Here is a 24,288-nt window from a genome sequence, read left to right on the forward strand (position 1 = left end):
TATAGCGTCATGGGCACTTTTTTGGGAACTGGAGTTCGTCTTGGCAAAACGAGGTGTCTTTCAGAGTACATGTTATGTATGCAACTACAGATGTGCGTGGTCATGGAAGAATTTCCAAAGGTACAGCTGAAGTACACCTAAAGCAACTGAAAACAGAAGGGACAATGCTGCTCAATTCGTCTCTCACCTGCGCATGTTGAAGTGTTTTGAATCCAGGCCTGCAGTTGTCTGTTTTAGTGGCACACACATTCACCATATACATTTTTGTGCCCTCAGCTGCACTCCGTGCCTTGTCCAATGGTTCCATCATTTTCACTTGTAAACAGTTTCTGCAAGCTTTCTTTCAAATAATGGTCACGTAGCCAAGAAAACTAGCAGTAGTATTGGAGATCAAATGCAACACCCTGCCAGCTCTTTCTTCAATTCTTTCAGTTCCTTCCAGCCAAAGTTAATCTTGGTGCACTAGAACTGGGTAAGGTGTTACCTTTGCCAGTGAGTGCTGTTCTAAGCAGCCTCATGCCTGGTCAGTACAGAGGGGAGACTTGCAAGGAAAACAGTGTGGAAGGCAGTACTCCTGGTGATCCAACAGGTGGCATTCATCCTTCTGAGTCATCACTGAGCTAGTGCCTGGTAGGGTTTCTGATGAGAAATTACAGGGAAGCCCTGCCAATGGTTGTGACCACTAGAGTAGTCTCCTAGTATTTCGTACAAGACTTGGTTAAGGACATGGACAATGACCTTCTCAAATGGCTGTAGCACGAACTGCAAACACTGGAAGTCTTTTCACTTTCCCCCTCAAACTTTTGTTGTGTTATGACTGTCCAGCTCAATAATTCACCTCCCAGGAAACAGATGGCCATGCTAAGGCTTAACATACCTTATGTAAAACATATCATTTCCTTGCTGATGCCAGGGAAAAAGTGAAACCCACCGAAGTGCAGAAATTCTCACTGAAGCCTGCCCAGCTCGTCTCCCCACTTGGCCCCTTTTTAGCATGGAGGGTGACTCCAAAATTGCCTCAGGAGCTGTGCTGCATTATTGGTGCAGAAAAAGGTAGGATAACCGTAACGATCCGGGCACAGAATCCCACACAGGAATCTTTTGCAGGAAAAAAACAACCACCTAGGTTCTGTACGTCTCATGGATTGCTGCAATTTGGAATGATAAATTCCATGAAATACTCAAGAAAAATACTAAATTATACATATTTCAAATATAACAAAGGCAACTGTGCTTGTCTGTGTATTACAGAGGTGAGTTCTTACCCACTGCAAGTTCTTGCGGGGTAGTGCCCATCTCTGCAATATGTTTTGTCCAAATATGTAGCACCATGTTAAGCTCTGATCGCACCCACCTGTAAGCGGGGTTGGTCTTGTTCATTACGCAGCTGGGTAAACCCCCAAGGAATAAAAAAGTCCCTTTAAGCGTTCATGAGCGGTCACGGTTCCTTCTGAGCTGGTGCTGAACAAATGACGCAGCAGGGGCCTTACTGCTCTTCCATTACAGATTAAGCTCTCAGCAGTGTACGTGACACTGAATCTTCTCACACAGGTGACTTTTCATTATAATATATAGCGCTGGGGCACCTGCATAAGCTTTTGGGGGGGGGGGGCCTCTAAAGTTTTCATTAAATTATAAAATGGGGTTGATCTAGCAGAAGCCTTTACTTACACACACTTTTTTTGAAAGCCCAAATCTTAGCAATTATAAACCCATCTTGCAAGCACCAGTAGTTTCCGTCTTGTATCTGTGGTAAAGGGTGCAGAATTATTGTCTATAGCACCTTATTACAATTACTTACATCTAGCTGTTTAAACCTGATGAATTTCCAGCATTGAATAGCGTAGGGAGTGGGGTTTGGCAAATAAGAGGCATGTGTGTGGCTTTGGTTAACAAGATTTTTTTTTGGACATTTGAATTGCAAGTATTGAAAGTCTCAGTTTAGCAGTTCACTACACTGCCATGGAGAGAGCTTAATTTTGTAGCTGCTTCTGCTGCACAATTTAGCTTCTAATTTACTGATTAGCATTAATACATATGATAGACTAGGCCCTGACACTGCAATGTACACCACATGGATGGACTACAGTGAACCAGCTGAAGTCTATGGAGCTCCCTGTGGGTACAGCTGTGTACAATAACTAAGGCTACATTTGTGTCACGGAATCCGTGATTTCCAGAGACCATGACATTTTCTGCTTCCGCCCCTGGGGCCGTGGGTCTGGAGCTGGCAGCCAGCAGGGACCCGGCCAGGTTCCAGCGATGGGTGACAGCCTCCTCAGGGGGCCCTCAGGCTTCCAGCAACAGAGGACAGCCTGGCATGTGCAGGGGAGAGAGGAGGAACCCCACAGGTCCCAGTCTCAGCCACCATGGTAGCAGGCGAAACCATGGAGCTACAGCAGCAAAAGTCACAGACAGGTCACAGCTTCCGTGAGTTTTTGTTTATTGCCTGTGACCTGTCTGTGACTTTTACTAAAAATAACCATGACAAAATCTTAGCCTTAACAGTCATGTCTGTTGCAGGATCGCAGCCTCAGCTTACTGCAGGAAAAGCATAAAGGGACCTGACAGTTGCACCTTGTTTGAAATAGCTCTTACAGCTGTATGTGAGCTGGGTCAGCCTTTGACAGCACCATTATGATGCTCCAGTCTGCTCATGCATGTTTAACTTATGGGCAAGTAAGAGTTGCCAGAGCAATTGATGAAGAGGTACTTACCTGGTACTTAGTTTGCTTTAAAGCTAGGGTGTGACTAGCTGCTGGCTTAGGAATTATTCTCTGATTTACTTCATTTTGGATTTGAGATTCACTCATTCTCAGAACTGTTGAAATCAACTTTTCTACCTTACTTGCCTGACATTGGCTTGAATGTTCTCAGAGTTGTTTGGGTAGGCAAACGTAAGCCCTTCGGTAACCAGTCCTGTGGTACAGAGAAAGTTCATGCCTCCAACGTGTTCAGGCTGGAAATGAGTACGTTTGAGAAGTCCACATTGAGAGAAACTCCATTTATTTTGTACAAGGTATAGTACCTTAGCACAGTGAACAAATATATTACAAATCTGTCTTGCTTTAAAAAAGTATTGCCATTTCAATGTCTATTTTCTAAACTAATGCTAATGTACAAGAATGTATTTTTCCCCCTTCTGTTAAACTCTATGCACATCATTTCATTTGGTTTGGAAATCCAGCTTTGAAAAAGTCAAGCATATCGCTGCTCTTCAAAGTCCCATCTCATACTGTACAGAAACACAACATATACATTGTTTAGGCTTGCAGCTTACACTGCTTGTGCTAGATGTATGGTAAGTCTCTAACAATAGCCTTATGTAACTAACTGCCTTTTTACTGAGATTTCTGAGGTAAGTCTTTCTATATGCTAAGTAAAATATATCCCTACCTGGCCCTACAAAATAATTGTCTAGTTACATCTTGAATAAGGCTTTTCTGGAAAGCAAAATTACTATTGCTGATCACTCATCTGCCCCCATGCATCCATGCAGCATTCATGTAAATATCTATGTATTCCTTGCAACGTGAAGATCAGCTTCTTTTTAACCCTGTGGGGAAAGAGCTCTCTGGAGTTAGTTCAGTCGTCTGAACTGCAGAAGTTGCCAGCTGCATAAAGGGTTTCTGAAAGTGTGCCCACCTCTGCCCATGAAAGATTCCAGCCTTCCAAAGATTCCTGGCTGTATTGCCAGGGCTTCTCCCCACCCCTTGACAAGAGTATTTAGTACGTTACCGGATTGACAGTAGTGAAGCCCAAAGAAATACAGCACAGGCTCGGTCAGCATCAATGCAGGCTTCTTTCCACGGCCCTGGAACTAGGCCTCGATCCCAGCGCTGAGCAGGCCGTTCAGTCTCCACAGCACGTTCAGCTCCTGGCGAGTACCATCAAGGGTTCAGACTGCAATGGGCTTTTCCATATGACACTAAACTCCTGTCTCCCAGGAACTACACTGGCCCCCGGACCAGTTCATTTCACGTAGGTTTGTCATCCACTCACAATGACTCCCAGCTGGAGCTGGATTCAAACCGGCGATCTAGAGGTGAAAGGCTCTGAATTTTACTACCAGGCCCTTAGGCCGCTATTTCCTGCATTAGAATTTTTTACTAATCAATTCATGCTTTAACAAACTGATCACAGTTGCTTTTCTTTCTCTTATAGTTCCATCAGAACAGCAAAAATGCAACAGACTTTTTTATATTTAAGATGCAATCAATTTGCTACTCCCACATTTGCCTAATAAAATTACATACTTAGCATCAATTCTACTTCATGCTCAAGAGCTACACGAAACTGCTTAATAGCAAGTATTCTATTTTCTATGTCAAGAAGGACTACAAAAAATAATCCGGGAGGCTTATTCCAAAGCAAACCTTATTCCAAGGCAAACCTCATGGTACTTATTCCACAAACAGCTGTTTAAGAAGGAAATCTGGTCACAGCTCAGTTTAATGACATTTCAGGTAGACTCAGCGATGGATAAAGTTGTACGACATGGTAATGCCGATGAAATTAAAGGGTTTCTTATAAATGGCATGCAATTAATTTAGCTATAATGCAATGGCTTGTAAAGATGGTCTAGAAACCCCATGATGGCTTAGAGAGCATTGGTTTGGGTGCAGAACAGAAACAGGGTTAGATTTTTGACACATTGGCCGTGGAACAGCTTCTCAGCTGCTGTGAATCTGCATAGCGCCATCGAAGTCACTGCAGCTATGTGCCAATTTAGAGCAGTTGACAGTCTGGGCCGCTGTATCCAATAAAGTAGCAGCTGTATAAGGCCAAATAAAATACCACCAACAATCAAAGGCTTCCATAGTTTGTTAAAAATGTATCCCTAAGCGTCTGACTGCCAGATGCTGGGCCTGGACAACAGGGGATGGATCACTCGATGATTGCCCTGTTCTGTTCATTCCCTCTGGGGCACCTGGCATTGGCCACTGTCGGAAGACAGGATACTGGGCTAGAGGGACCACTGGTCTGGCCCGGCCCAGCATGGCTGTTGTTATATATGTTGGGCATGAGACACACTGTTTAGATGAGCTCTATGGTTAAAGATGACTGGAGACTTATGAAGATTTACATTGCTTACAATGAGCATGAGGCATTGAGAATAACCACAGACGGTGTATACGTAATAGTCCTCTACTAAAATCTCTTGGCAGCCACTAGAAACAGGAAATTACAAAACTAATTTACCACGAATAAAATCGACATGTACACAGAATGGATATGACAGCATGACCCAAGGATTACAAATTCAGTCTTTCCTGTTTTTTGTGTGTGTATCCTTTTCCACGATGCGTATGTAAAATATATTCCAGCATCTTTTTAGACATCTTGTTTCTAACAGTAAAGGTCTCTTTATGTGGATGGTAGAAATGTACATCTGTAGCTGTAAGTACTTACAGTTGGGGGGTGGGTGGGTTGCTTTTAGTTTACAGTTAAGAGAACACAGTCTGTAGAGTCTTTGACTGGACTCTGTAAACTGCTTCCTTGAGTAATTATTCCAGTCAGATGGAGATGATGGTTCTTTATTTTTCTGTGATCAGTATAAAAACATCTTTTTCAATATCATGCAGCAGCAGTTGGCCCGAATGAATGTTCTGTTAGGTTAGGTTCCTTGTGTAATACTATTTCAAGTCACGTCAGCATATTGCAAAACCAAAAAGGATTGTCTTCGTTTCTTTCATTTAGTCAGAGAGAATGTTCGCAGCACATTGCGACAGCGAAGCGTATCCCTTTAAGACTGCTTGTCCCAAGATGCCCCATGGGTAGGGCTGTGTCTTACAGGGAGAAGATCATAATGACTAGGAATGTGGCTGTTCCTAGGCAGGTCATATGGATTCTGGTTGTAATTAACACTACGACCACGGGCTTCTTGGACCACACTGACAGTGGGCTCTGAAGATACAATGAAAAATGGGTTACAATGGCTAGCAGGCTGCTAGTTCTGATAGTCAAGAGTTTTACATGCTCACGTTAACACATGCGTACAGGCAAATCCTTTCCAAACTCTTTCTGCTACTCCGGATTTAGTTCCAAGGGCACCGCAAAGAACTCTTTCAAACGATCTGCCATTTCTTTTTTAATCTTGCAATTGGGATTTGAAACTCAAAACAGTTTAAAAATAAGCAAGCATACAGAAGGATTGTGTTCCTCTTTGGTCCCAAACCTGGGACCCTAGATAGGAAAATCAGCACCGTCCCTGTCCCATAAAGCACAGTTGTCTCTTGATTCTGCCAAATCCTAATGACCTCTGCTCCTAATGTAAAACTCGAGAGAGAATACTGCTAAAACTAATTTTCCTCCTCCCGAACTACTGAGCTTCCTTGGTTATCTAGGACACTTACCAACTTCATATATATTTTTATTAGTCTTTGATGAGGTTGGCATTTCTGAATAGGGTGAATCCCTGTGAATGGGTGATTTCATTTCCACATAACTGCTCTCCGAGTGTTTACATGTCAAGATGGGTGGATCCTTAATGGTGGCGTATGGGTTTTCGCTGCTGTTCAGAGAGCAGGTGCTTGAACTACACACAGATTCTTTCATATACTCTGCAAAACAAGAACAGAGTAGATTTCTTAGAAAGGTCAGATAGGTGTGAATGGCTACAACTGACCCTCTGCAGAGAGGGGGAAGAACTTTAACCGTTGAGGCATCTAGTACAAAAATCCAACACTTATGCTTTGGGCACATCCAGAGCATGACATCTATAAATCATCCCTTTATCCAAACTCATCCACAATCCATCTCCTCAACATTTAGTAGGAAAACCGTACTTGGTACCAAGGCCATTCCTGTGAACAGGTCTAACTGCCCTTCATTACACTATTTGGCAACATCATTTAATTTCAGATGGCAACTTTCCCCAGCCCTCCATAACCCTCAAGGACCTAAGTGCTAATGCCATCCTTTCTTTATATGCACTGACCCAGGGAAGCACGCACAGGTTTGCTCTGAGCCAGCTTTGAAAGTAGTCATTTCTGTCGGTGCTTGGTATGCTAGACAAGCTACAGGGTTAGCGTCCTGAGCTGCAGTCAACATCAAATGTCGTATGTTTGAAAATTAATTTTTCCAGCAGCCCTAGAACTGCATCAATCAAAGTGGTGAGTGGTTCTCTGTCAGATGTAATTTCAGGGGCTATCCAGCACTGGAAGGATTAGATTTCTTCTTCATGTTCCCTTCTGATGATAAAAATTCTGTAGGGGAGACCCCTGCTCTCAGAGAAATTCTTCAGGCTCTGCAGTGGGATGAAGCCCATCTTATGTTTCTTGGGTTTTTCTGATGCTGTAAACACTGATCGTTCCCTTCCCCCAATAAGAAATAAATACATCAGACTGTAACACAGGCAAAATTATAGGAGGAGAGAAAGGTTGGCATGAGATAAGGAAGCTGCCAAGAACTACCCAGTCCTGAAACTGGCCTGAGAATTTCAGCCTTGTACAAACAGTAGTGCCAGTCGTGCTATTTGAAAAGAATAAACAAAGAAAGAATAAAGAAGTCTTAACAGAGACTTTCAATAACGTGCCATTGCTGCTGTGTGCAGTCCGGCTGCTGAGCATTTTCAGTAATTTAGAACTAGAGCGATGCAATGAAAGGCGAGGCATTTTCTTGTGCTGGTTTACAGTACAAAGGCAGATCCTGGTATCTATGAAACACGCCCGGTGCAACGGTGGGACTTGCAAAATATCTGAATTCCCAGTTGCCCCCGCTGTCTAGTATGGGAGACAAAAAGAGAAATTCAGGTTAAGAAATAAACAGACAACAAAGACATCTCTTCCCCTTTAAAAATATTTCTCTGCTGCTATTTGTTTCCACTACTATGAGACACTTTGATGACCTGTTCTGTTCGTTTCCTCTGAAGCACCTGGCATTGGCCACTGTCAGAAGATAGGACACTGGGCTAGATGGACCTTGGGTCTGACCCAGTATCGTATGTTCCCTTTAATCTGTTGTATAACCATCTCCATATAAGCTTTGGGGATGCTGTGCCAGGAGTTCGTGCGTATGCAGAGTCGAGTACAGCCCCCACCTGTGGGATAATGCTGTTTGGGATAATACATGAACCAAAAAGCGTTCCCTGATCCTGTGAGGTGCTGAAAGCTCTTGACTCCTACTCAAGGGGATGAGGGCACCTGGTATCTTGTAGGATCAGCTCCTCAGCTGAGGTCAGCAGGGAGAAAACTCAGTCTCCTCTCTTCACGGACACAGTCTTGGTACACATCCTTGTGGGAAAGTTTGCTTGCTGATTCAGTGCCTGATCCTACCTGCTGGTTGGGACACCTACCATTGCTTTTGTGTGTGTGTCTCTGCAATGTCCCAGGGCCCTGCTACACCTCCCCATCCCTTCCTGACAGCGTGGTACCATCAGGACAGGGGCTCAGATCCTCAAAGGTATTTAGGCACCTAACTGAAATCAGTGCGAGTTCGGTTTCTAAATACCTTGGAGGATCTGAGGCAATGTGTCTTCCCCTCCACGCTGGCTGCCTGCTCCCTGCTCCCATACAGCTCTTTGGACCAGAGGGGTGCCCTCCCTTTGGAAAAGGCAACTCAACATACAGAGTCCCTTCCACATGGGGGTCTGGAGGAAGGGGGGGGCATTCATGCTGTCTGTACTTTCCCATTTCTATTCTGATGCTTGGCTTCGAACTCCAGAAGGAAATCTTCTATTGACAACAAAATTCTGGAACCCTCTCTATGCAGCATCTGTTTGAGAAATATTTTGTCCTTCCCATTTCAACGAAGGTCTGTGACAGAGCAAAAACCACCCATCAAAAATTAACGGCATCCCTATGCCAGCTAAACTGTGAATCTCACACAGGAGGAGTTGAGCAGAAGCCTATTAACTCATGCTCATGACCAGGCGACCCACAGAGCATTTCCAAACTTTGCAAGCCCCCAGGGCCTGATCCTGCAAACCCTTGCTCTTACAACCATCCCACTGGCTGTCATTAATTACTCGTGTGAGTAAGGATTTGCAGGATCGATCTGTGTAGCAAGAAAGCTAACAGCAGGGCAAAAACAATTCCAGAATCCTGCATCACAAAATGCACATTCCTTCTTTTGACAACCACAGCTGATTTTTCAGTTATTTGCAACCCTTCACAGTGTCCAGGTAAACCTGCAAGAGTGCACTTTGTATGGGCACTGGACTCTGAGCAACAATGGACCTTCACCGTAACATTTGGTTCTTAAACCTCTGGTGAGAAGTCAAGCGGGGTGAGACCAGCAGGGGAGGTTGGGGAGAACGAGCAGGCTAGCAGATTAGCAAGGAGAGACTTGGGGAGCTTAGCTCCACAGACCAGACCCACAAGGCGCATACACAGGGGATGAGAACACTGCAGGAACCGGGGTACCAGCGCAGTGCATACAACAATCAAATTAAGGCTCTCTGACCATTACAAAACTACAGGTTTGGAAGGATATAAAACAAATCAATTCTGCTCTGTTACATCAATGGAAGTGTGGAGTTACCTCACTCACTACAAAAGTTACTCCAGATTTACACTGGTGTGAATGGGAACAGAATTTGGCCCTCTGACTTTAAGAGCCTGGTTCAGCATCCAGTGAAAACAGCAGGAAGCTTTCCAATCCCTTCAATGTGCAATGGATCAGACCCCAAAAGATCAAAACCTCCCATGCACCAGCTACTTCGAGTTTTGTCCCTTTCACACTGCATTTGAGTTAATAAAGGTCTGTCGTGCATTCCTGCTTAAAAAGCTGAGGGATGATACACAAAGAATACAGGAATCATGCAAAGAAATGGAAAGCCCTAGAATGAAAGGACCTGTGCTATAGCATTAGGCCCAATTCTGCAGCCCTTACCAGGGCAAAACTCTCATTGACTTCAGTGGGAATTTTGTCTGAGTGAGGATTGAGGGGCCTGATCCTGTAAGATGCTGAGTGCTCTTGGCTTCCATTGGTTTCACCTCAATGGGGGAGCGCTCAGCACTTCAGAGGGACAGTCCCTGACTAGGATTGCAGTATCAGGAACATTGTTTTTATTCCATTCTAGCAAAAGGAAGCCCCAGCTAGCGGTCAGCAAAAGACATCCTCTAGTGGCTCGTAAATATTCATAGCAAAGACTGTTCATTTGACAAATTACCCTTCACAAGGAATTGATGGACAGACCTTAATAAAAATGGGCTATAAATTCTATGGAAACAGAAACTGTTTAATCAAGTAAAGTGAGAATGTAGCAAACCTACTTCCCTCACCCTATTCATGCTGATGAATGGGTGTACACAGGAGACGAAAGGCAGGAATCAATGGGGCTCTGTAGCCTTAAGGATTGACAAGATCATCATAAAGGTCAAAGCAAGCTGAAAAGATAACCAGCAGATTTCAAACTGCCCAAGAGTCCATTGGCTGGAGCTGCCTGAAGGCCCAGAACAGACCTGATCTGCACAGGTTTGGGGATTAAACTCTTGAAAAGTAGATTCTGGCAGAACAATGTCATCTACAACTTTTAAAAACATTTATTTCTGTTCTGCCTGGAGCAAGTAAACAGCCGAACTAATCTGTGCTGTTTCTTATTTGAAAACGTGCACATTGGATCTAACCCAGGCCAAATTCCCACCTTACAGTGAACACAATTCAATCCGGCTCAGATATTTGTATCTCCCAAATGAGGGTTTACAAAGAACTGCTGTGAGAACCATAACTAAAGTGCAAGCAGGGCCTCAGAGCTGTGTAAATCAGAAGTAACTAGTGAAATCAATGGATTTATGCCATAAAGTATCGGAGAAGTGTCACTCAGACCATATAGATTCATTTGGACCATTCTGTGTCCAAACGCCTTTAGCAGTGGGCATGGAAAAGCAGTATCCCAAAGGGATGATTCCTGCTGACATTAATGGGAGTTATGTGCCTAACTAAACAAAGAGACTCGACCCCTCACTCTGAACAGGATGTAATTTATAGAGCACAGCATGTATTTGGAAACACGTTGCACTTGGGAGCCATTATCTGCTAGGTATAATATGCACTAGAGCTCAATGAGTTTTAACTCTAAGAGGATTGGAAAAGTCTGTGTTATTTTGTTAAGATGATTTGGGAGAAAAAAAACGTCTGACACGAGGTGCTAAATTTGTTACAAGACCCATTTAAAAATTTTAACTCAAATCAATTCACCAATTTTCATATAATTCGCAGAAAATTCATTCTGTGCTCAAAGAATTCGTGTTGGGGTTTTTTTTGGGAGGGGGTGTTACTAAGAGCTGGTAAAAATAATTTCCTATCACACACACACACAAAAATCAAGATTTAAAAAATAAAATCACCCAGAATCAGAATAAACTGCCAAAATTTTCAACTTTTTTGTGTGAAATGAAATTCTGAAAAAAATGTTCATTTCAAATTAATCCGAATGTTTCTTTTTGATACATTTGGAATGTTTAACGTTTCATGATACATCAGAACGTTTCAAGCCTTTTGTTGAATTTTTATATTTATAAAATAAAGTAAATGTCAAAATTAAAATAATTTAGAAATGAAAAATCAAAACTTTTCATTCCAAAAATGTTCAGGTTTTTCCCTAAATGAAATGCTGTCAAAACTGATATGATTTCATGAAAGATTTCAGTTTTGTTGAACCAATGGAAAACTGTTTTGACAAAAACATTCTGACCAACTCTAGGTATGCTGTATTTTTTATACAAAGTGGTTGAATCCTTGATTTAAGTGCAAAACTCAACCTTAACTATGGGATCATAACCAGCACTTCTATATGTTGCATTTATGTTCAATAAATATATTAAATAGGACACAAATAGAAATCAGAGGAATGTCTGCTCTTCATATTTTAATTCCCTGATGAATTAGGGTTGCTGATGAACAGAACTTCCATCCAAAGAGATCCAGTCTCTTTTGGTTCTTGTCATGTGGAGCAGACCTGGAGAAGTGTTGCCTGCACTGCACATTTACCGCATCCACGACTAGGGAGTTAGATGGAGGGTGGGTGAACAAGAAATCAGTGTCCTCAAGGGGGAATGTAATACTTTTTTAGACATTGGTGGAATAGTAGCAGGTGTTTGCACATAATCTTAACTGGATCCAGGAGCGCCTCGTTGATGGGTAATGCCACCCGGGTGCACGTTGCTGACTGTATGATATCCAACAGCTTGTGTTGTGAATCCCTGACGTCTTCAAGTGGAAGTGAGGAGTGTCAGCTACCCTCTTTCTGAGGTCCTAATACTGCTGAAAATCATTGGCCCTGGAAGGTGGTGGAGGCATAACCACTTCATCTGCAGGATGAAATAGGTGTTTGAGTTGTGGCTTCTTATCTGCCCTGGCCTCTTGTTCCTCAAACATCTCCTGGAGAGGAGAGGACTGAACAATCATAGTCTCCCTTTGAGATGGTATCGGTGGTCTGGAGAATTTTTGTCGGTAAGCAGCCCAAGTATGGGAGGGCCCATATGGGACTTGTGGTGGGATGAAGGGTTGGTTCCACAATTCTTGATGATGGTCGCAATCTTCCCTGTGACGGTCAAAGAACAGGTTCCTGACAGGATATGTTGGGGGACCCTGGACTGAAATAGAAGAGACTGATGAAGTCCCCTTCATTCTCTTCAACATGGTCCAATGGAGGAGCCCCCATTGAAAAGGGTGGAGAGTCCTGCGGTACCAGGGAAATGGTAGCAGTCTGGAGACCGAGGTCTCAGTACCAAAAGGTGCTACGTACCCATGAGGAACAGGGATTCCAGCTCATCCATTATGGCAGGTCCCTTGCATATCTAAACTCTTGTGGTGCCGAGCAGGGAATCGGTACCAACAGGGTAGCCAAGGATGCAGTAGCTGAAGATGACAGTACTGTCAATGGCGGGCATACCAATGCAGATGCCAGTCAAGTCTGGTGCCATTGCTTGCTAGGTACTACGGGTACCAAATGGGTAGGTGCCAGTGGTGGTACTGAGCCTGGTGGTACTGGACTGCGACACTTATGCTTGCCTTCTTTGTCCCTGGTAGAGGGTACTGAAGCCATGTTAGAGCCGTCTCTCCCTTGAGCTCTGGGGCTTTCTGGCTCTACCAGGACCAGAGGAGGAGACTGCCGGCTCAGCGGTACTGGGCCGAGAGGTCAAGGCTTTGGAGGCTGTAGATTTCGCAGGGGGTCTGGGCTTTTTGGGAGCAGGCTCCTTCAAAGGAGAGTCCGTGCTCCTGTTTTTGGGAGTCTTCTCAGAAGCTCCACTGACCTGCCCTTCTTAGGGGAAGCCTGTGCCAAGGTGAAAGGGGAGCTGGATCTGTCCGATGACAGATGTACCGGCGGGGCGTCTCTCGTGTCTTGACTCAGACACGGGTCGAAGTGAGTGCTCCATCATGAACAGTCTGAGCTGAGTCTCCCTATTCTTTCTTGCCCTAGACTTGTGGTCTAGGAGGAAATTCCACTTGTGGGAGACGTGGGACCCCCCACAACAACGGACACCCTTAGAGCGGCCGACACTCACGGGTACAGCCTCCCGGCAGAAGAGGCAGCATTTTACACCAGGAAAACAAGACTCCCCAAGAAGAGAGAGGGGAGGAAAAAAAATCTATCCTCTCACAACTGACACTTACTAACTATAAAAGCGGCAGAGTCCTGTGGCACCTTATAGACTAACAGATGTATTGGAGCATAAGCTTTTGTGGGTGAAAACCCACTATGTCGGCCGCATGTCTGACTAGTTACTAACTATAATGCCTACTAACCACTGACTATACTAACTAATTTTAAACAACTACAAGAAGAATACAAAATAGCTGAGGTATGCTCCAGACAGGCATGCTAGGCGTGCATCTCAGGCCAAGGTGGTAGAGGAGGAACTGAGGGCAATTCACCCGTGCACCTCTATGTCACCTCAGTATCTGGCACAGGGAGGCATAAGGCACATGTGCGAGCTGAACAGGCCCTGCGAGTGGAAAACTCTCCTATCAAGGGCTCGAAAGGTGCATGCGCACCTGAAGGGGAGCACCCAGAGGCACACAACTCAAAGAAGAGTCTCTGATTTCATCTAAAAAATATAGCAAGTCTCTAGCCCCTGCGGTCGCAAAGAAAAGTTTGTAATGGTGACCCCTAAAGGCGCAAACACCAGCCGGCGAATCGAAAGAACCTAACTCCGATTATTTCTTTAAGTCTCACAAATTTCTAAGCCAATCTCATTTTGGGGCCCAACTCATGATTTTTGAGCACTTGGTGTTGGCAATACAGCTTTTGAGGCCTTCACTGCTCCGATGCATCTTCCACCCCTGTTTCCTCACTACGGGAAGCTGGCATCAGACCAGATACTGGGGACAGGACGACTCCAGGTCGTATAGCTCAGGGCACCTGGACTCTTTGAGCCTGCATTAGAGACAGAGTCACTGCCTTCCTAATGGAAGGACACAGGAAAGGGACTTCTCTCTCTCACCTCAGGAAGCTGCATAGGGAGCTCTGAGACTCAAGCCCTGCACTGAAGGTTACATCATGTCTGTTTTAAGTAGCCAGCACAGAGGCAGCGGCCAGGGCTTTGAGTCTGAGTCCCTTTTGTGTTGGTGGAATTTGCAACTAGTAAATGAAGCAGGTTGAATGTTTTGCTGCAGAGGCGCCATTGCTACTTTGCAGTGTGGAACCAGAGCCTGGGTCTGTCCATCCACAATCCAGCCACGCTTTTAACTGGCAAGGGCGGGCATATGAATCTCTGTGTGTGAGCAAAGCTGGCCTGTGCAAATCAGCTAAGTGTTTTGCCAGACTGAAATGTTCAAAGCCCAGAGTGGTTGACGGTGGCTTTCAAAAGCATGAATCACTCTTGTAAATGCTGAACATTGAAAGAAATGGGCGAGCAACAAGAAATGACTAAGAATAAAACCAGTCTGGCTACTGCTGAAAAATCAGAATGAATTCTTCGCTAGACCAGACGGAGCAACAATAAGAGCAGAGGTGTGGAAAGAACACCAATGGCTGGGGGAAAGGCAGAATTCATCCAATAATAAACAGGAGAGTCCCCGGGCACTTGAACCTGAAGAAAGTGTCGGATGAGACAGGCCATGACAATTTCCATCCACCCACACCCAAAATACATACCCATGCAAAACACAGTTTAAGAGGATTGCAGACTTCACTGAGTTACGTATCATTAGAAGCCGTTTTAAAGCAGACTCAGAGCAAAACAAGAAGAAAGGGGATGAGATGGGAGAACGGGAATGCAGCCGTGTTCACAATACACCTAATTGTGTTAGCTTCCTCCTTTTTATGGTTGCTTCTGTCACCCGCTCTCTGCTGCCGAGCTGTATGTGACTCTCTGAACTCATCTGCCAAGAATGAAAAAATCGTTTTAAAATGCAAAGCAGGTTTTCTCCAGAAACAATTGACATGGGCAGATGCAGAACTAAGCTAGGAGACAAGCGTGGTCTCGTGGCGAGGGACTGCCTTGGGAGTCCAGACACTTCTATTCCCAGCTCTACCACTGAGCTGTGAGTGACCTTGGGTAAGCTACTTCCCCTCTCTGCCCCTCTGTTTAAACTGTAAGCTCTTCAGGGCAAGGAGGATCTCTTACTATGTGTCTGAACTGCTGCCAGCACCACGGGGCCCTGACTGAGACTGGGGCCTCTAGGTGCTGCTGTCACTCAATCAATCACAAAAAGAATGCTACGTTCCTTACTTGGAAATAAAAGGGTTAATGGCCTGATTCTCCAAGCCCTACTCATGTTAGTCATCCCATTGCTGGGAGACGTGGGTGAGTAGGGTCTGCAGGATCAGGTGTCAGCATTCTGTATCAATGTTTCTTTACGTTTCCTCTCCGTGTATGTGCAGAAGTAGGGCAGCCTGGCACAATTTGTCCAGACTGAGTGATCTGGATTTCCACCGCCAACAGGGCTCAGGTGAACCCTTGCCAAAGCAACCGTGACTTACACACATGGTTAGGGGGATAATGCCAAAGCTTTTCTCTGTGTGACTCCAATTGCCCTGGAGCGGGAACTGTCTTCTCTGAGTGACTCAGCCTGCAGGCATGCTCCCTCTCTCAGGGGCAGAAGATGGGTTCGGAGAGTTATGTACAGATCAGTAGCCTGGATACTGTGAGTAGAACGTGTCCCCGCACAGAACTGAACTCACCGGATGTTTCATATATGGCCTTCTATGAAAAGAAAACACTTGCTGGATTAAGAGCGATAGCAGTGTACTGCCTACAGTCCAGGAGTTCTTTCTCTCTTCCCCTCCCTCTTTCTCACCCCCCCCCCCGCCAGGGGCCCAGCACCCCAGTAACCAGACCGCATTCTCAGTAGGCGGTCGTTTAAATGCCTGTTCGCTGCAGAAAGCCTGTTACTCTGAATACCTGATGCACGGATCACATTAACCCGATACAAATTACTGATAGTGTTCTGGGGAAACCCTCATGACCAGGTAGATGACTGTGACCCAGCTCCCTATGTGCTGTACAGTGCTGAGGCTAACCTACAAAGAGTGACTGCCCGCAAACCATAAAACCGGACACTCCTGTGCAACCCCACCTGCCTTGCTGGTGTCAATGGGCAGAACTCCACTCACACCTACAGAGCTCAGCCCACTGAGTGCAGCTGAGGCCCATGGTGCTGTTCTTTTGACATCCCATCACAGCCTCTTTTGAAAATCCCACCAGGTGCCTATCTGCATCTGCAGGCACCTAAGTTCCTTCGAAAATCCAGCCCTGTCTCATTGCTTATTGCAGTCAGCTGCAATATATAGTGATCGAACAACTGATGAAGACCTTTACTGCCAAGAGAAGTAACAGAATTCTTAGTGGACTGGACCACTTGCAGGTGTGAATTTTGAACAGCAACAAGCAAAGTGAACTAACCATGTAAAGAAAAAGGCTAAAATTCTAAATATGTAATGAAATATGTAACTTCCATAGCCCACTGTGGCTGTGCTTCTTTATCTTCACATATGTAGTCATATCTATGTATCTCTCTCTCTATATTATGGCTAGGCTTGGAAGGATTTGATTTTTATCGGTAAATGTTGATTTCACCATACACACATATTTTCATCAATGATCATCAAAATCTGAAGCTCGGCAAATAAGATGAATGCCGCTTGAGAGCTTATTAGAGTTTGATTTAAGGATATTTACTTTGTATATTTTGACATGTGACATTGACACTTTGTGCCTTAAGGGTTCTAAATTTTTAACTTTTTGAATATCAGTGTCTACTGTCACTGTATTGCCTAATCCCCCATAATTGTGAAAAATGAAATCAATACCAGAAAAAAATCTTAAAAATAAACATCAATATTATCCGTTGAAATTATAAAACAATAAAATTTGAATTCTGCCAAGCTTAATTATAGAGACAAGATGGGTGAGGTAATAACTTTTATTGGGCCAACTTCTGCTAGTGAAAGGGACAAGCTTTTGACCTTACACACAACTCTTCTTCAGCCTAATTATGAGGTGTGTGGGTGTGAATTCAGACTGTGTGTTTATATCTTTATTTTCACTTTGTAAAAATAAATGGTGATTTATTTTAATCTAATTTTGTACTGATAGTTTCTTTGATGAAACTGTGAGTAATTTATTGTACAGCAGATTTTCTTTCATTAGAAGATAAAGGGGCTTTTACTGAACAGAAATATCAGTCAGGTCACTGGAAGCACTACCAGTCAATGGAACAAGGAAAAACATGGAAAACTAACATTTTTTCTCTTAATATTTTGACAGTTCATGTATAGTGAGTTTCCTTGAAGCTGTACTAAGTACTCTCATTTAAGGCAATAGGATAAACCAATCTTTTCCTACATATTATATTAGTTATTTTTATGAGCAAAAAATATTTTCATTTTCTAGGCCTGGCTGAGGGCTAGTAATATACTTCTAAGGGCTGGTCATTGCCATATACATGTTTCATACTCATGGGCCATCTTCCCTCAATTTAATTAAAAAGGGCCAGATCCTGCAACCCTTACTCACATAGGCAGTCCCATTTGGTTTCATGTAAGGACAGCTTGCACAAGTAAGCTTGACAAGTATCTTATTGAAGGAGACTGTCAAATATTTAGTTCCCCAAATCAACACACAGGGCCAAATTCTCAGATGGTGCAAACTGAGGTGGCTCCATTGAAGTCAACACCAGCTGAGATTTTGGCCTCATAAACCTGCATATTCTAGAGCAGGGGTCGGCAAAACACGGCACGCGAGCCAATTTTTAATGGCACGCTGCTGTCTGCTGGACCCGGGCAGACAGCAGCATGCCACTAAAAATCCTGCCTGGCCTGGCCCGCTCTTTTCCGCCCCCAACTCTCTCCTTGCAGGGCAGGCAAGCTTCCCCCTCCCTCTGCCTCTTCCCCCAGCGTCCAGGGTTCCTGCCCCTCCTTCTCTCCCTCCCTGCGGCCGATCAGCTGACGGCCCTTGCTACGGAGTGGGAGAGGTAAAAGCGGAGTTGCAGTGCGCTCTCCGCTCCGGGGACCTTGGGGAAGGGGGTGGAATCAGGGCATATCCCCTCCAGCCCCCTGCCCTGACCCCTGCACCTCCCCCTCACACCCTCAGCCCTCTGCCTTCACCCCTGCACCCCCCCACAACCCCAGCCCTGACTACGGCACCCCCCCACACATACCGAGCCCCCTGCCCTGACTCCTGCACCCTCCTCACACACCCCCCACATCCCCACTCCCACCTTGAGCACCAAACAGGAACTCCTGCACACGCACCCCTCCCACATTCCCACCTGCACCCCTCGCACCAAATGGGAGCTGCCCAGGTAAGCGCTCCACCCCCAAACCTCCTGCCCCAACCCTGAGCCCCCTCCCTCACTCTAGCTCCTGGCCAGACCCTGCACCCCAACCCTCAGCCTGCTCCTTCATCCCCAGCCCTGTTCTCAGCACACTCCCAACCTCAGCTCAGTGCAGAGAGAGGAAGAGAATGGGCTAGAACCAGGGAGAAGGTAGGTACCCACTCTATGTGGGCAGGGCCGGGATCACAGACCGGCAGTGGGGCTGAGCAGGGCCGGCAGCCGGGACCCTGGCTGGCAGGAGCCGGCGGACAGAACCCCAGACTGGCAGCGGGCTGAGCGGCAGCGGGCTGAGCTGCTTAGCCCCCGACCGGCCTGGGGTCCCGGCCACCAGCCCCGCTCAGCCCACTGCTGGTCTGGGGTTCTGGCTGCCTGCCCCTTGCCAGCCGGGGTCCCGGCCGCCAGCCCCACTCAGCCCACTGCTGGTCTGGGGTTCTGGCTGCCTGCCCCTTGCCAGCCAGGGTCCCGGCCGCAGGCCCCGCTCAGCCCGCTGCCGGCCTAGGTGAACGGAACCCCAGGCTGGCAGCGGGCTGAGCGGGCCGGCGGTGTAAGATCAGCATTTTAATTTTAAATGAAGCTTCTTAAACATTTTGAAAACCTTGTTTACAGACGACAATAGTTTAGTTATATAATATATAGACTTATCGCGAGAGACCTTCTAAAAAACATTAAAATGTATTATTGGCACACAAAACCTTAAATTAAAGTGAATAAATGAAGACTCGGCACACCGCTTCTAAAAAGTTGCCGACCCCTGTTCTAGAGGGATACTGAGTCCCCCTTGTTTCACCTTCTGGACCAACCCTGCAGTCCTCACTGACCCAAAGGTTCATGGAAGTCAATGGGTGTCTTGTCTGAGGAAGGGTTTGTGGGCTCAGGGCTCATTATGTGCGGGATTCTCACCTTCAAAACCTGAATAACCCAAGTCAATTAGAAATAAAGCAGCCCCTGGGTTTCTGACATATAAAGGAAGCTGGGCTCGGGTCTGAGCGGTGTTCAGGCAAGTCCTGTGTGCTCCACCGTTCCAAGTTGCATTCAGCTCAGTGTTTGTTTAATTATTTAATGCTGCAGTGACTGATTAAAATGCCTATTGTATACATTCTCTTTGGGTAGCTCACACTGCTTTGATAGAAGGCAGTTTGTTTTTATAATAGTTTTGTGCACACTGAAAGGTCTCCTAAAGAGCTTTACGATGCAATACGTTAAGTGACCGTAGTGACTTAGCAGGCATACACAGCAGCCATTACACGTTCAGCAATTGTTCCTCAAAGCCTTCGTAGTTACGCAGGCTTAGGGTCTTCAACTGTGCTAGGGACCTTTAACTTCCACCTAGCTAGACACATCTTGGTTTACCAGTTCATCCAAATGACAACAGCAGTGCAGCACCCCCGCAAGTATTACACTAGTTATTAAGCCTATGACCCTGTGAAGACTTGCATCCATAATTTAAGGGTCATACACCTCTGGCTCAGAGTCAAGAGAGCCACTCACTGAGCCATTAAGGTATATTTTGTACCTCATCATTCTGCTGCTTTCTTTTCACAGGCAACCATTTTTCAGGTGTTCAGGATTCCTATCTCACCTCTTCTACCACACCCCTCCTGCCAAACTCCTTGCCAGGGTTACTGCAGGCATTCGATACTATACCTTTGAAGCTTTTTTCCATTATGTATGTGTTCTGACGTCTATCCATCCCACAAGCACCTGCATAAAAATGATATATAATGGAAAACAAATGAATATTTATGTAAACTGGAGTGCTCTGACTAATGCGTAGCATATACTCTTTCCCCTCTGTGCATCAAGGACCCTCGGCACGGGCTTAGCTTTAAACAGGTGCTCGAGCCCCACTTTGACTTCAACGGGACTTAAGCACATGCTTGAAGTTAAGCTCATACTTAAGAGTTTCTCTGAATAGGAGCGCTTTCCTGAATCAGCACATCACCTCGGACCATCCTTCAGGAGAGCAGGGAAACACCCTGCTGATAAGCTCACTAGTGAAGCAGTTAGTTTAGATGTATGCAAAACACAAAACCGAAACACTGCAAACAAACCAATATAACACTAGAAGTTTCAGATTATGGACCAGTTTAGATTGCAAGACAGTTAATTTTAGGGGATGTTTCATCTGTGGATTTGAAAGTTATCTATTCACTAGCTTTGGTTCAGAGATGTTGACTTCACTTTAAAATCTGCACATGATTTAATAAACAGACAAGACGATTATCCTGAAGGGGCTGCACAGATGGCTGAAAGTGTAGCAATTTACAGCGGGCTGCCAATTTCAAAGAAATTGACTTCTGAAATTCCATAGGAACATGCCACTCAAGTTACTTGTTGGGGAGGGGATCCTATTTGATTTTACCAACTGGTTTCGCTTAAAATCACCCCAGGTAACAATCAGGCTTAAGAGAACACCAACAATAGCTCCTAAATTCTTCTTAACTCCATCGGCTGGCATTTCTTACAGTCTAGCAGAGCCAATGCAAACTCGGTTACAGAAATAGCACCATATCGCTATAACTTCTAAAATTCACAATCAAGGAACCAAGCTATGTTGTTAGAGAAGCCCTGTGAATAAGATGTTCAAGGATTCTCCTAACTATTCATCCTGAAGTGTCCTTGGTCTCTGCAGGGAACAAGAACGATCTTTCACCCACCTACCCCACAGCAGCAACCTGCAGTATCCACAGGGTTCCTCCTTCATGCCAGAGGTGGTGGCTGCAGCCTTGTTTTTCACTGAATAAGTCACCGTTGCCCTTAGGTTACCGACAGTCCAAAGTTAAAAACCATTGGCCCTGATTCACAACTACTCCATCCCTGAGCAGAGCACAGGAAAGGGGGCTTGAGGGGCAGGGCAAAGGTGGCTCTGCACCACCATAGTGCTCCCTGTATTCTGGAGCTTTGCTTCCCAGAGCCCACTATGAACCACCTTCCTGTCCCAGCCTGCCTCCTTCTCGCCCTCCATCCTCTGCCAACATATCCTCCAGGGGCTGGGAGCAGCGGGACAGGGCTGCTCTGGCAGTTCTAGGCCAGTGGGGGAGCCCTCTTACATAGGGGTATTCCCTGGGCGTTATTTTTGTCCTCTTGAAGGCCCTTTTACTTTGCCAGAGTTGCAGAAAGGGGCTCCAAGTGCAATGGAGAACTGGTTCCAGTGCAGCTGAAGTGGAAAGAACCTGTGTAAAAATGGCACCTTCTCATTCAACACAGTGTCTCCTTGTGTGTACCAGAGTCTCATCTGCTTGCATGAATGGAGATATAAGTGGGCACACTTCCCCTGGGGTTGGTGGTGTGCCAGGAGGCCTTTCACCTCTGAAGTGGAGTGTGCAACTCCACAGCATTCCCAAATGTGGGGCACTACCTTAAGGGGACATTGAGCCCTTAATAGTGTCCAGACTAACTGTAGAAAGAGTCAACATTCAGAGCATCAGCCACGAGGAGCAGAGCTACTTGGCCAGTACAGTTGCAGAAAGTGGGGATGGAGAACAAATGGTGGGGAGTGTATTGTGCAGGGTTGGGCAAGGAGAAGGAGCCCGATTACAATGAAATAGTAATTGGGATGGAGATAAGAAGTTCGGCCTGTATGGAACAGAGATGGCGGCAGACACCTCACTTGAGGATTAGTGAGGTAGAGTGGGTCATCGCAGTATAAAGGGAGCAGCAGCAGTCTGAGCCTACAGTGAGCAATGGGTGGGGACCATAGGAAGGGACACTGCTTACGTAATGCAGTAGTATCATGTGAAGAGTCCCCGACCTACAAAAGCAGTAACAGAGCAGAGAGGAACCACCTTGCTTGGTGGCTCAGAATCCTCAGAACATGACCGAGTCCCTGCCAATGGCTTGAAAATATTGATTAAAGCCACCATATTTAGAGAAAAAACAAGCATGGAAGAAAATTGGAGCGATGCTGTAGGGCGCTATCCCAGTAGATGTTAGGGATTAATGAGCAGATAATGACGTCTGTAGAGAGGAACGGCATGATTTAGTGACTTATCAGGTCAAGATTTACCCCGAGAAACAATAACTCCTGTTCACTGAAACATGAAGTCAATCTTTTGTGACAGGGTCAGGCCAGATGGCTACAGGAGAGAGATAGAAGGCAGATATATTAGCCCCAGGTTAAGCAGGTCCCTTTTCCCTGGGTAAGGTAATGGGCAGTTCCAGAACAATCAGGAACTTGCTGGAACCAATTAAGGCAGACAGGCTAATTAGGACACCTGGAGCCAATTAAGAAGCTGCTAGAATCAATTAAGGCAGGCTAATCAGGGCACCTGGTTTAAAATGGACCTCACTTCAGTCAGTGAGGGGTGAGCAAGGAGCTGAGAGTGAGAGGATGTGCTGCTGGAGGTCTGAGGAGTACAAACGCTACCTGGCATCAGGAGGAAGGTCCTGTGGTGAGGAGACAGAAGGTGTTGGGAGGATGCCATGGGGAAGTAGCCCAGGGAGTTGTAGCTGTCACACAGGTGTTATACGAAACACTGTAGACAGCTGTGATCCACAGGGCCCTGGGCTGGAACCCGGAGTAGAGCGCGGCCTGGTTCCCCCCATACCCCCAACTGGATACAGGAGGAGTTGACCTGGACTGTGGATCCCACCAGAGGGGAAGGTCCCTGGCCTGTCCCCCGACCCACTAGGTGGACCAGCAGAGACTGTGGGGATTGTTCTCCTCCTTTTTCCCCATGCTGGCCAGTGATGAGGTTAGCTGAGTGAACGGCAGGTTTGAGCCACTAGCAAAAGTGGCCAAACTGAGGGCTGCCGTGAATCTCTGAGGCAAGCAAATCCGCCAATAAGCGCAGGACCCACCAATAAGGCAGAGGAGGAACTTTGTCACACTATGTACAGTATCGTTTTATCTATGATGGGTGCCCTCATGAGATGTATATAGAAATCTCTTCATTACATCTATGAAGATCTAAACCAACGTCCAGATGAAGATTTCTGAATAAACTATTGGTGACTGTTGTCTAGATCCACTAACACACTCCTGCAATTTGGTAGTTCAGAAACTAAGGATATAGATGATTAGCTAAGACCATAAGAATGGCCATACTGGGTCAGACCAATGGTCCACCTAGCCCAGTATCCTGTCTTCCAACAGTGGCCAGTGCCAGAGGCTTCAGACAGAACAGGCAATCTATCGAGTGATCCATCCCTTGTCATCCACTCCCAGCTTCTGGCAATTAGAGGTTTAGGTTCATCCAGAGCATGAAGTTGCAATGCTGACCATTTTAGCTAACAGCCACAGATGGAATTATCCCCCACGAGTTTATCTAATTCTTTTTTGAACCCTGATATACTTTTGGCCTTCACAACATCCCCTGGCCATGAGTTCCACAGGCTGACTGTGCATTGTGTGAAGTACTTCCTTATGTTTGTTTTAATCCTGCTGCCTATTAATTTAATCAGCTGACCCCTGGTTCTTGTGTTATGTGAAGGAGTAAATAACACGTCCTTATTTACTTTCTCTTCACCAGTCATAATTGTATAGACCTCCATCATATCCCCCCTTAGCCATCTCTTTTCCAAGCTGAACAGTCCCAGTCCTTTTAATCTCTCCTTGTATGG

At 45.7% G+C, this 24,288-nt stretch overlaps 1 protein-coding gene across 1 annotated transcript in view; it reads right to left on the bottom strand.

Annotated features, from left to right (window-relative positions):
* Positions 1 to 5,405: 5,405 nt before the first annotated feature.
* MEGF11 (multiple EGF like domains 11) overlaps positions 5,406 to 24,288 on the bottom strand; it is a 277,439-nt gene continuing 258,556 nt past the window's right edge. Inside the window, exons 24-26 of the mRNA XM_043523817.1 lie at positions 20,371 to 20,427; positions 6,357 to 6,563; positions 5,406 to 5,907 (exon numbers count right to left, since the gene is read on the bottom strand). Of these exons, the coding sequence (XP_043379752.1) occupies positions 5,747 to 5,907; positions 6,357 to 6,563; positions 20,371 to 20,427 (425 nt within the window). The 3' untranslated portion in view covers positions 5,406 to 5,746. The remainder of the gene's footprint in view (positions 5,908 to 6,356; positions 6,564 to 20,370; positions 20,428 to 24,288) is intronic.

The sequence above is a fragment of the Chelonia mydas genome, chromosome 10 (assembly GCF_015237465.2).
Source record: "Chelonia mydas isolate rCheMyd1 chromosome 10, rCheMyd1.pri.v2, whole genome shotgun sequence".
Taxonomy (NCBI): domain Eukaryota; kingdom Metazoa; phylum Chordata; order Testudines; family Cheloniidae; genus Chelonia; species Chelonia mydas.